The sequence below is a fragment of the Harpia harpyja genome, chromosome 18 (assembly GCF_026419915.1).
Source record: "Harpia harpyja isolate bHarHar1 chromosome 18, bHarHar1 primary haplotype, whole genome shotgun sequence".
NCBI classification, from domain to species: Eukaryota; Metazoa; Chordata; class Aves; order Accipitriformes; family Accipitridae; genus Harpia; species Harpia harpyja.
In genome coordinates, this window is record NC_068957.1 from 16,821,069 (window position 1) to 16,832,160 (window position 11,092).

Below are 11,092 nucleotides of genomic sequence, written 5' to 3' on the forward strand. Positions count from 1 at the left end.
TTGAGCACGCTCAGCTGGAAGGTTTTCTAGAAAAATCTTTTGCCTCTCCTGCAGCAGAGGTCCAAGAGTGCTTACTTGGCTAGTGTGGTGGAAGGATGACAGTTCTAGATTACTATGGTGGAGAGCAGCTACAGAGACACTGTGAGATGATGCCAGGACCCATAGCCATTGCCATCTTCAGACACACACAAAAGCCTACATGAAAAATAAGAACCTTAAAGACTTGGACAAGACAAACACGGGTACTTGTTTTGAATAAAGCTTTGTCATACCAGCCTGCAAGGAGAGGCACCATCGCTGCTTTGAACAGGGTCCCCAGCTCACAGAGGAGTCCCTGCCTTGCACAAGAAGATGATGCGCAGCCCTTTCTCCCTCTCCCCTCTACTCAGGGTGCCTGAGACAGTGAGCTTTACACCCACTCTGGGCACAGTTGTACAGCCTGTTTCCCTGAGCTGGAAGGAGTCATTCATCACAATTCAGATGTGGTTACTATGTTTAGAAGAACCAGTACCTCAAAAAAAAAAAAAAAAACCAAACAAAAAACACCAAAACAAAACCCATCCCAAAAACACACACACACACAAAAAAAAACCCCAAACCAGCAGCTTGTCAGTTCAGCCCACTTTAGAAAAAATTTAACACAGACTAGTCACCCCAGTTTGGTAATACAGGTATCTATTTTATTAAAAAAGTTACAAACAGGTGGACTGTAGGGTTGTCTTACAAAATGACAAGAATGAATTCTACTGGAAAAAACTTTTTACAAAGCATTATAGGTAATTGTTCCGTTTTTGCACTTGTTATTCCAGATTTCACCTATCACTGATAAAGATACAGTACATTAGATACATGATGTTAGGTTACATTTTTATTTGTAGAGCCCTACTGCAGTGATTTGAACAACTCCTAAACAGATGCCATAGTAAAGACAATACATATTGCATTTATTATTAGCCTCTTACTCTAATAAGCAACTTCACATGCAATCTATTGAGGAAGCCTAAAATAACTTTTGGTCCCTTTTCCCCCCAAAGTGTGCTGAAGAAACCATCTCTCGTTTTCCCAGTCCTGTCACTCTAAGCTAGTTCAAGTTTTTAAAGTTTTTTTTTTTCTTTTTTTTTTTTTTTTTTTTGCGCTGAGGTCAATGAAAATGAACACTGGTCTGATAACTACCCATAGGAATGAACCACTGATTAATATTAAACCAACTTTTTCCCCCTTAGACAAAGGAAAACTAAGATCTTTATGAATTACTTTTATTTCCTATTACTTCCTTACAACCTACAAAAAAGATCAACAACCACCACTTAAAAAAAAATCTACTTTGAATACAAGGTTTGGTTTAATTCCGATATTAAAGTGCAAACCTAAGTATTAGCCTCAGCCTGTTTATAAAGTTTGTACAAACAGGGGGAAAAAAAAAAAAAATTTCAAGTAACCCCACAGGAAAAAAAAAATCAGGTGTTTTGATACCCAAGCAGAAAACCTGGTGTCCTCTTCTTTTCAGGATTCAAATTCAACACTGAATGTAGACTCAGAATCTTTATTTCTGCTAACACTGTAAAGTCAGCCTGCATTATTACCAATAACACACATTAATGTTGAGATACTGTACCGGTGATCTTTTATTGTTTTAAATGCCATCATCCACAATACAATTCGTGAGTTTTAAACTGCTTAACCTCATATATCCATCACTGCTTTTACCGGAGCTTTTCTCAAAGTTATTTAGCTATTACAGGGAAAGAATGTACATTTCTAGAAGCATGTTCAAATGACTAAAGCTGGGCTCCTAAAAACCTAGAACTTTGGTGCAGTAGGTGAGCTGCAGTTATTACATTTCTGCAAAAAAAAAATTACACGTTTTAAACCACTGCTAGAAAAAGCTCTCATGTATGCAACATGTTAATAAAACTGAACAAAAAGATTTCATCTGTTCTTTGTACATTTTCATTCTGCTCTTTATACCTGTGTTATTGTTAAAATTTTCAAGTATTCAGAGAAAATGTTGATCAGGTAAACAATAAGGAAGGCAATGGCTGTTTAAAGCACACTTGCAGTTAGTATCACTGAAACCTGGTGCTTTTCCCCTTGTTACACCAACTTGTCTCTAATATTAAACTTGTTTATTGGGAAAAAAAAACAACTAAAAAGCAATTTGTGACAGTGCAAGAAAAACTTTAACAAATATTGCTTTAAAATATTATTCAGAAAGACAAATATTAGGAACTATAAAATGTAAAGTGATCTTATTTGCATTAGATTTACATGTGCAGAGGTCTACTAGATGTCTCAATGTGCCAGGCAAAGCTGAGCTGACTGACTAGGCATACAGCCCATTTTGAAGGATACATTATCCCTTTTCAAAGGCATAATGAAGCTATTTGTAAACAAGCAAGTTCAGAAACTCAGTAGAAGGAAAAGTGTGCTGCCATTTTTCAATGCTACAATTGCCATTTTTGATTAAATGAGTTTAAGAAACCCATGACTGCAAGAAAAGAATCATCACCTGGAGACTTTACATCCCATTCCAAGTAATCCCTATGGTCAAATCGGACCACTTACAAACACAATATCACAGCTGCATTTGCCAAGAAAAGGGATACTACATCCATACAACAGAGGTGCCTTCAGTATCTTTTCATGACACTGTCACACGTAAACAAAAAGTCTCAAAGAATGACCAACTACATTGTAGGAGAAAACTTTGCAAATAGAAATAAGCACTGATGCGAGGTAATATACAGAAGTAACCATTTGTTTAAGGCTCAATTTATTCTCCATTAAAACTCTCTTCTTTTAAAAGGCATTGAGTAGGTAATACTGAGTTTAAGTATTTAATAAATACAAGTTCAGAAATTGATTAAAGAAATCAATTAAAATATTAAAAATGAACTCTTGCATATTAGCCATTATATGAACTTAGAAAGCTATAAAAGGACTGATAGATAAAGAACAGATTTTTAAACTTATGGTAAACATGCTAAGCATTCTGATTAAGGTGTGTGGATCCTGGAGGCCACCAACCTTATGCACTTAGATGTATGGCAATGTGCTGTAATAGAGACAGGTTTACCAAGGCTCAGCTCTGCAACCCGGGCTGAAAGTTCTCCAAAGCAGCATCTGTGCAAGTTTCCTCTGAGTTTTATCTGCAATTTAAACAAAATAACTGATGAAAGCCATATTCAATACACATTCAAAGTGAACTCAGCTTCTCCCACAGTGTGGGACAGCTAGTTTTCTGTACTGAGCTCTAAAGCACTGCTGTACACAGCGGCATTCTTGAAGTTATCCTCCTCTAATTCTGGTAATACGAGAGGCAAGCAGGTTGCTATGAACTTTGTAACAGCTGCCCCCTGTGGGATACTAAATTGCTTCTAAAGATCTGAAACAGGTAGGAAATTTAAGTTCTCCTGCAGAGAGATACATGCATTAGACTTTGCATTGGTGGTGAGAAGGCGCTACATCAACCAGTAACATGAAGCAATGGCATTTTGCACAAGTTCTGGGAACAGGTAGATGAGCCAACTAATTCAGTTTTGACATCTGAGTTCTCAGCATTCAGATCCTCTAAATTACTACTAAAAAAACCCCTTCGCAGTCATCAGACTCAGCAGGAACAGAACTGTATGCTACTGTTCTCAATCAAGCACACAAATGTAAGTGGTGTTACCAATGTGACCAATACATCTTTGTATTTCTGATAACTCGCTTGCACTTCACAAGATTTATCTGCAGAGATATCCTAAAAGCCTCAGTCAAAGCTGGGTCTGTAAAAACCTGTCCTTCATATGCACCTGCATGCACTTCATTGAAGCTTGATCCTTAACTTTTCAGGGATTTTGATGAGCCTTCTCTATTCTTGAAGTAATTTCTTCTTTGTAGGAGTCAGGATCTTACATTTACTACTGTACTGTTTCTTTTCAGCTGTTGATTTGCTCTCAATTAACAGTTTGTTACGACAGAGTGCTCTGACATAGTCAGGGTTCCCTTCTTGCCTAACAACTGGTCACCACCAACATCCAGGAGCAGTACTCCTGCACTGACAGGAACGAACAGCCAAGTTTTGCTTGCTTGTTCGTATGTTTTTGAACTAACAGTAATTCTCACCCAGTCTGGTGAGCACATGTGCCCCCACACACTGATGCTGGCCTGCGAGTTTTAGATGGGGAGGGTCCCTGTACTGTCAAAACAGCAAACAAGCATTTAGCTTTTAATGGGGACAGATCAGACCTGCTTAATAGGTGTTTTATCTTTGCTTAGAGCACAGGAGAGGCAAACCATTTACAGTGCAGCTCCTCATCCTACCAGAGTTAGATCCATCCCAAAACTTCACCTAAATCCAGCACCCAGTGCTGTAGCCAGCAAAGAATTCTGGGGACAGTAAGAACAGAAAAAGCAAGTAATTGTATTTTCCTTCACACACTCCTTCAGGATCCCTGTATTTACAGATTAGGGACCTCCCAATTCAGATTTGTCATCTTTCCATTTAACTTGTGCTTAGTTACTACAATTAGTACCAAAGTACCTTATCTGGCTTCACTTGCCCATGAAATTTCTATAGCACTCTCTAGTCTCTTCAGCAAGCAGGCAGGAGAGAAGGGGCTGTTAGACAATCTAGTAGAATAAATTTATCTGTGTTGTATAGCCACACAGACCAGAAGACAGTATACTTTCAGTTTTTATCCCTAGAGAAGACTACTCTTCCTTCAGTGCTTGCTAATACCACTCATGAATGGAGGGGACAGAAATCACTAATCAGCATCAATCTTTCACCCCAGTATTAAGGCATGCCAAATCTGACTAGTACCTCTACAAAAAACCTTTAATGCACCAGCACTGTAACAGGTGCCATATTTTAAAGATGATTTAAAATACAAAACACTGTCATACTGAAAATTCAAGAGAAATACTAGAGCATGGAACAGAGAGCAGCTACTATAAATCTCATCTCTGAATGCAATACTGAAATGACAGAAGACCACTGCAGAAGCAGGAAAGGGGAGGGGAAAACAGGATGCAAGAACAACGCACATTTTTTAAAAGGAACTATGGGTTATCCTGATTAGGTAGTTATGTTCCATCCTTCATTTCACCCAAGGTGGCTGACGGAACAGTAATTTAAGCTAGTACTACTCAAAAATGCCACGGAAGAACCTACACATCATCATACTTGACAGATATGTTGAGGTATCGGTACCAAAACGAGGTAAGTGGTATCTGCTAGTTAACACTGACACTGAAACAGCCTCAGATAAAACCAGGCCCACCCCCCACCCCTCCCATTGGTTTCTCCATCGGAATTGTAGAGACACAAACTTCGTTCTGAACTAACTGTCCCAGACGTAAGACTCCTCCTGGACACAGACAGGTCACAGAACTGAGAGATGACGATTATGCCAGGACAGAGCTATAGTTCAAGCCCACTTCCTACACTCGGGTTTTCAGGCAGCTGGTTCCACTTCCTCAGTTTCACTTTACCTAGGAGGGGTCACTGCTAAAGCAGATGTTTTAGAAGCAGCAACTGTTTTGTGGATCACAGATAAGCAGAAGAATTACAAAGCTGATTACAGCTATCACGAGACCATCAGCAGCTCTTCTACACTAGAGCACATCAGACAGAAATTATCAGGCAGTAAAGGCTTATCATAAAGTTAATGAGATCCTACACCTACTCAATCAAAGAACAAGGACAGAGTGGGAGCCAGGAAGAAGAAAATATCCTGAAAGTGCGAGGCTGAAATGAAAGATATGGAGCATGAAGCCTGTGAAGAGCCAGGACGAGTAATAAGGAAAGACGTTCCAGACATGGTGAGATCTGGACTGAATAGGAAGCTGCTTAGGAAGGACAGACTTACTTGTTTGGCACAGGTGATGAGACTGCACTGGGCAGAAGCAGCACCTCCTAGAAGCAAGGAAGTATTTTGCTGCTAGAGGCTTGATGTGACATTATGAGCTAGGCAGAATGAAGGGGAGGAAATGTGTATTACAGAAGCTTAGGTTCCTCTACCTCAAGAGATCACAAAGACACAAGAATACAGCTGTTTCTTCTGAAGCAAGAGTATGCTTAGGAAACTCATCAAATCTAGGCATAAGTTAGGATTCAGAGGAATAACATATGGCCCTGCCTCCTGCCTCAGTTTCACCTTTAAGATTAAACTTGATATTTAATGCTAAACCCAGAACTGGCCAGGTTACAAAGAAGTCTCCCTTTGAAGCAACCAATTCTGGACAATTCTTTGTCCATAAATTTCATGGACAAAGGGTCTGATTTTGTCAGTGTTGAGGACAGCAACCTGCACAGGATGAACCACTAGTAACCCAGGGGATTGCCATAACCTTTGGCATGATACTTCAAGCCCACATACTCTTTGTTTGTGAAGCTGCCTTAGAACTAGCTGAAACTTTGCATTACTATAAGTGACTCAAGATATTAAGCCTGTAAGCACTTAGTTAAGAAAGCAGTAATTGCTTTGATTTACTCCTTCCTAGAACCCTACAAGACTCTGCAGGTGTTAGGGATTAGCATACAAGGAAAGACCTTATTTGTATTTTTCGCTGCTCCAACACAAGCAGTTTCCTCGCCTTTCAGCAAGCAATCTTGAACTTACACACACCCCTTACATGGCGACAGCAGCCTTTCCTAATTTCACAGGACTGGAGATAAAAACATCATGTATTATCTTTAGTATGACAGTGCTAGGGTCATGAGTATGTAAAATTTTACATTCACAAAGCACTTGATAACAATCTCAAAGACAAGCTTTGAGACTTCACTCTCTGACCTTGCACTCAAGATTAAAGAGGATACATGGTCCAAAGCTTCCAGTAATAACCTAATTTCCCTGTTGTCACTCAAGACACAAAAAGCTCCTTTGACTCAAGCAAGTGTTATTAACATGGCAGTCAGAGCCTAAGCCTCAATCAGTGCAGCTGTCAAGAGGGACAGTTCTTTCCCCTGAATTTGTATGTCCTCCCTCATCCTTGCACTTGCCCTCAGAGATCACATCGAGTTGTTTGCCAGGACAGGTCCAACACACAACTGAAGGTCTGATGGACCAGCTGGCTGCACGCAGAGTGTAACAATGATGCAGAAGAGCCCTATTCAGTAACACGGATTCAAGCTGATGGCAAAACTAGACCTGCAATGGCTAAGAAGAAAAACAAGAGCGGGGAGGGGGGTGTCCAGAACCACCTCACACAGGAATGACAGTGCTGCCGCATGCAGGGGAGGAGCAGATCCATTTACACAAACAGGTGAAAAAGGTACTGAAAAAGACCACCATGCATGTGAAGAGCCAAGAGCAGCTATCCTTGCAGATAAAAATAAAAACCAAAGCAATACCCAAGACAGGGGAAGCTTCACAGAGGCCCCTCCGAACACTGCACTCTTGCCACACCTCTTATGAGTCACTGGGAAAGGAAAGAGTCTGCATTGGGAAGCCATTTTATAGTGTGTTCTCTGGTCTGTAGATTTTAGATGAAGAGCACTTTGCACATGTCCTCGACTAGTGCATGTGGGCTTCAAGCCACTCCTCACAGCTCAGGGTGGTTCTCTTTTAAACTTATTCCACTGATAAGGCAGAACTGTACTCTAAGTACATTCAGTTTCTGTACCATAGAATTTTTTTTTTTTTTTTTTTTTTTTTTAAAACAAGCTCAAAGTCTTCTCAGCAGAACTATTGGGACTCTTAGGTCACAATAATCCCACTGAACTCCCAAGGTAATTCCCATTACTTGACAATAATTCAGATACCAACTACAACCAATGAAGAAACCCACTGCAACAGCACAAAACATTATTAAGGATAACGTAATGTCAAATACAACACTGACAGTCAAAATAGGTGCAGATGAGATCATACTCTGTCTCACTGTAAAATTACTGCAAGTAAATGCAATGTTCCCCAACTAACCCTGCTGAAGTAACGCAAGAAGTCCATTTGACTCAAGTAACCATGTGCAACTGAATGCACAAGCTTCCATCTCCATCGGAGGAAGGCCACCTCGAGGTTAGACTACTTAATTTCAGACTCCTTGTCATACTTTATCTGCTTACTTAAACAGCATGCCTATGCACCTCAACTAGTTATGACTGTTCCACCAACCTGCTCTGTATGGCCATGATTGAGGTTTTTCTTAATTTCTCTCACTGGACGATGCAAGTTGTACAACACTGATCTTGTTTTTCAGGCAGGGAGGCATAGTTCATTTGCCTGACGATCTCAGCAAACAGTTCATCCACCATTGTTTTACTCTTGGCTGATGTCTCCATGAAGGGACAGCCCCACTCCTGAGCCAGGGCTCTGCCTTCTGCAGATAAGACCTCCCTCTCCGACTCCAGATCCACTTTATTCCCCACTAGGATCAGAGGAACTTTCTCGTATCTCTTCACACGGACAATCTGGTCCCTCATCGGCTTGATGTCCTGATCAAACAATCCAACTGGTTAGTACATTTAAGTAGTCACACGGAATTACTATACAACCACTACAGAAGCGCATTTTAATAACCCTCACATGCAACTGGACACTCAAAATACGTCAGAAGACTTCTTAAATTCATACTCACAGGGATCTAGAACTCGAAGAAAGTTTACTACCCATCTTTATATAAAATAAATAACTTTTATTAAATGCATACACATTTTAGAAAATGTGTGCGTATATACAAACAGAAAGCAACTGCTGTACTCTAAGAGAGACTTTCGGTTCAGCTAGAGGAAGATACAGCATAGCTGCTTTGAGAGTTGATTTCGGTTTTCTGAAAAAATTGTCTCAAGTCTAATGACCTGTAACATCATCAGCAGCATGCCATTACACAATCATTTAGGAAGTTTGTGTTTAGTTTACAGCTTGAGAAATCTAGTAATTTAAATAAAGTCTCACTTCTGGAATGCTTAGAATAATTCATTGTGAACACATTTAATCACATGTAAGTAACCAAATTAGATGCTGTAAAGAGATTTTATTACCTAGAGATGCATTTATTCAAGTCTGAGCTAACATCGGGGAGTTTACACTTGAAAATCTGAGTCAGCCTCCTCTGCCCCCTGAGTGTTTTAAGTTACTATCAGTACTACTAAGTTCTACAAATACTTGCATAGTTCCGAGACAAAGCAATGTAAGCGTTTGAAGTTACCACTGTGTAAAAGAACTGCAGAGAGTGGTTTACACCTATAGGCTTTGGAGTAAACATGCTATAGACAGACAAGAATAATTAAATATTAACAGGGTGGATTACTAACTGTATGTCCATTCCTTCAATAATGGGGACTTGCTGGTCCCTAAAACAAGTGAAAACGAGGGGAAAAGCATCCCAATGTCATTGCTGTTGTTTTCCAAAGACGGTATGTCTTCAGCTTGTACTCAGACTATTTCGAGGCCTCTGCTAAGATAAAGTTTAGCCTTCAGCAGAAGCAAACATACTGCTTCAGCGGGGGTGTGCAAGGTTTTGCCAAGCAGCTGGAATACACCCAACTCGGCAACTGAAGCCAACGCAGTAGTTGCAAATCCCTGCACTGCATGCAGTGCTGCTGAATCCACTTATTCCCCACAAATAAAGCCTCGTGTCTAGAGGCAGCTTAGACCAGTTACTGGCTGAGATATTTCCATTTTTTGGAGTGTTTTAACATAGAAATGAAATCCAGACCCACAAATTATCACATATGGCTTGCTTCTCCTCTCAGTACACCACCTACGCTGTGAAAGCATTGAGCTTATGCTGGACAGGAATATATTGGGGGGGGGGGGGGGGTGGAAAATAGCAGCTTACTTAACAAGTCACAACTGCAGAACAATAAGACTCTCTTCTTCAAGACCAACTGAAGAAACAGGCCTTTTAAGAAGGAGGGGAAAGAAAAAAAAGAAAAAGGGAAGCCTCGATTTTAATATCAAGTGATTTTTTCATAAAAGGGGATTGCCAGAAGACTTCTGTTGGGGAAGTGGGAGCGGGTCATTGTTCTCCAACACTGCGTGGGATTTAACAATGGTGGCACCCTGATAAGTACCTGCAAAGCAAGCGGTTTTCCGTCAGGAAGCAGGGCTGGTAAACGCACTTTCACGCGGGGCATTTTCACTTTTGCCCCTTCGGAGGTAAAGAGCTTAAGGCACCCAGGGCTAGCCCTGAAACTCCCTCCTCGGCCCAGCGCCTTCCCCGGGGCAGGAACGGCTGCGTCCGAGGAGGGGACACCGGGGCAGCCGCCTCCCCGCCCCCCCGAGCTGCCGGGGCAGCCGCCGCCCCCGCCCAGGGCCCGGGCGAGGTTACCTGGAAGGACTGCTGGTTGACCAGGCTGTAGACGAGGATGAAGCCCTGGCCGTTTTTGATGTAGAGATCGCGCATGGAGGCGAACTGCTCGGTGCCCGCCGTGTCGAGGATCTCCAGCACCGAGGGGGACGAGTCCACCTCGATCTCCTTGCGGTAGAAGTCCTCGATGGTGGGGTCGTACTTCTCGATGAAGGTCCCGGTGACGAACTGCACCGTCAGGGCGGACTTCCCCACCCCCCCGCTGCCCAGCACCACCACCTTGTACTCCCGCATCGGGCCCCGCAGCCGCTCGCCGCTCCCCCGCCGGGCCCGCCGCCGCGGCCCGGGCCTAGGGCAGGCGGCAGCGCGGCCCTCGCATAGCCCCGGCCCGCCTGAGGAGAAGGGCGAGGCCCCGCTGCTCCCGCGCCGCCCTGAGGGGGAGACAGACAGCCGTTAGGGCCCGGCCCGGCCCGGCCCGGCTCGGCCCCGCCGCCGCCCCGCTCCGCTCCTTACCGCCGCGCCTCACTCCATCCCGCCGCGCCTCCGCCGCGGGAACCGCCCGGCAGCGGCCGCCCCCGCCCGGAAGGGTTATGCTGCGGCACCCGGAAGCGCGCCCCTCCCCGCCGCTTTCCCCGGTCACTTCCGGCGCGGAGCTCCGGCAGCGCACGCCCCGCGACGTGCCGCGTCACCGCCCGCGCAAACAGGGGCCGGGCGCTTCGTGCGGCCACACCCGCCGCGGGGGACGGGTTTGCGGGTGGCACCGAGGCAGCCCCGCTCGCCTCCTGCGGGGGACGGCTTTGCGAGTGGCACCGAGGCGTCCTCCCGGCCTGGCCTCGCAGCGGGGATC

General features: G+C 43.5%; 1 protein-coding gene across 2 annotated transcripts; it reads right to left on the reverse strand.

The window, feature by feature from the left end:
- Positions 1–658: 658 nt before the first annotated feature.
- Positions 659–10,855, reverse strand: RAP2C (RAP2C, member of RAS oncogene family). 2 transcript variants are annotated; one of them, XR_008239097.1, is made up of 5 exons: positions 10,759–10,855; positions 10,267–10,676; positions 8,109–8,428; positions 3,028–3,149; positions 659–1,842 (listed from the first exon to the last, which is right to left on the reverse strand). XR_008239097.1 is itself a non-coding variant. In XM_052813487.1 (4 exons), exons 2-3 carry the CDS (start codon positions 10,537–10,539, stop codon positions 8,150–8,152), a joined length of 552 nt encoding a protein of 183 aa, XP_052669447.1. In that variant the 5' UTR covers positions 10,540–10,676; positions 10,759–10,855; the 3' UTR covers positions 659–3,149; positions 8,109–8,149. The 2 variants fall into 2 exon arrangements, 1 of the variants encoding a protein (XP_052669447.1); XM_052813487.1 differs by having other exon boundaries at positions 659–3,149.
- Positions 10,856–11,092: the final 237 nt, after the last annotated feature.

Excerpts from the sequence above, each read along its gene's own strand:
- RAP2C (XM_052813487.1), bottom strand. The coding sequence starts at position 10,539 with ATGCGGGAGTACAAGGTGGTGGTGCTGGGCAGCGGGGGGGTGGGGAAG. Across the intron at positions 8,429-10,266 it reads TCAACCAGCAGTCCTTCCAG|GACATCAAGCCGATGAGGGA; the intron begins GTAACCTCGCCC and ends TTGTTTGATCAG.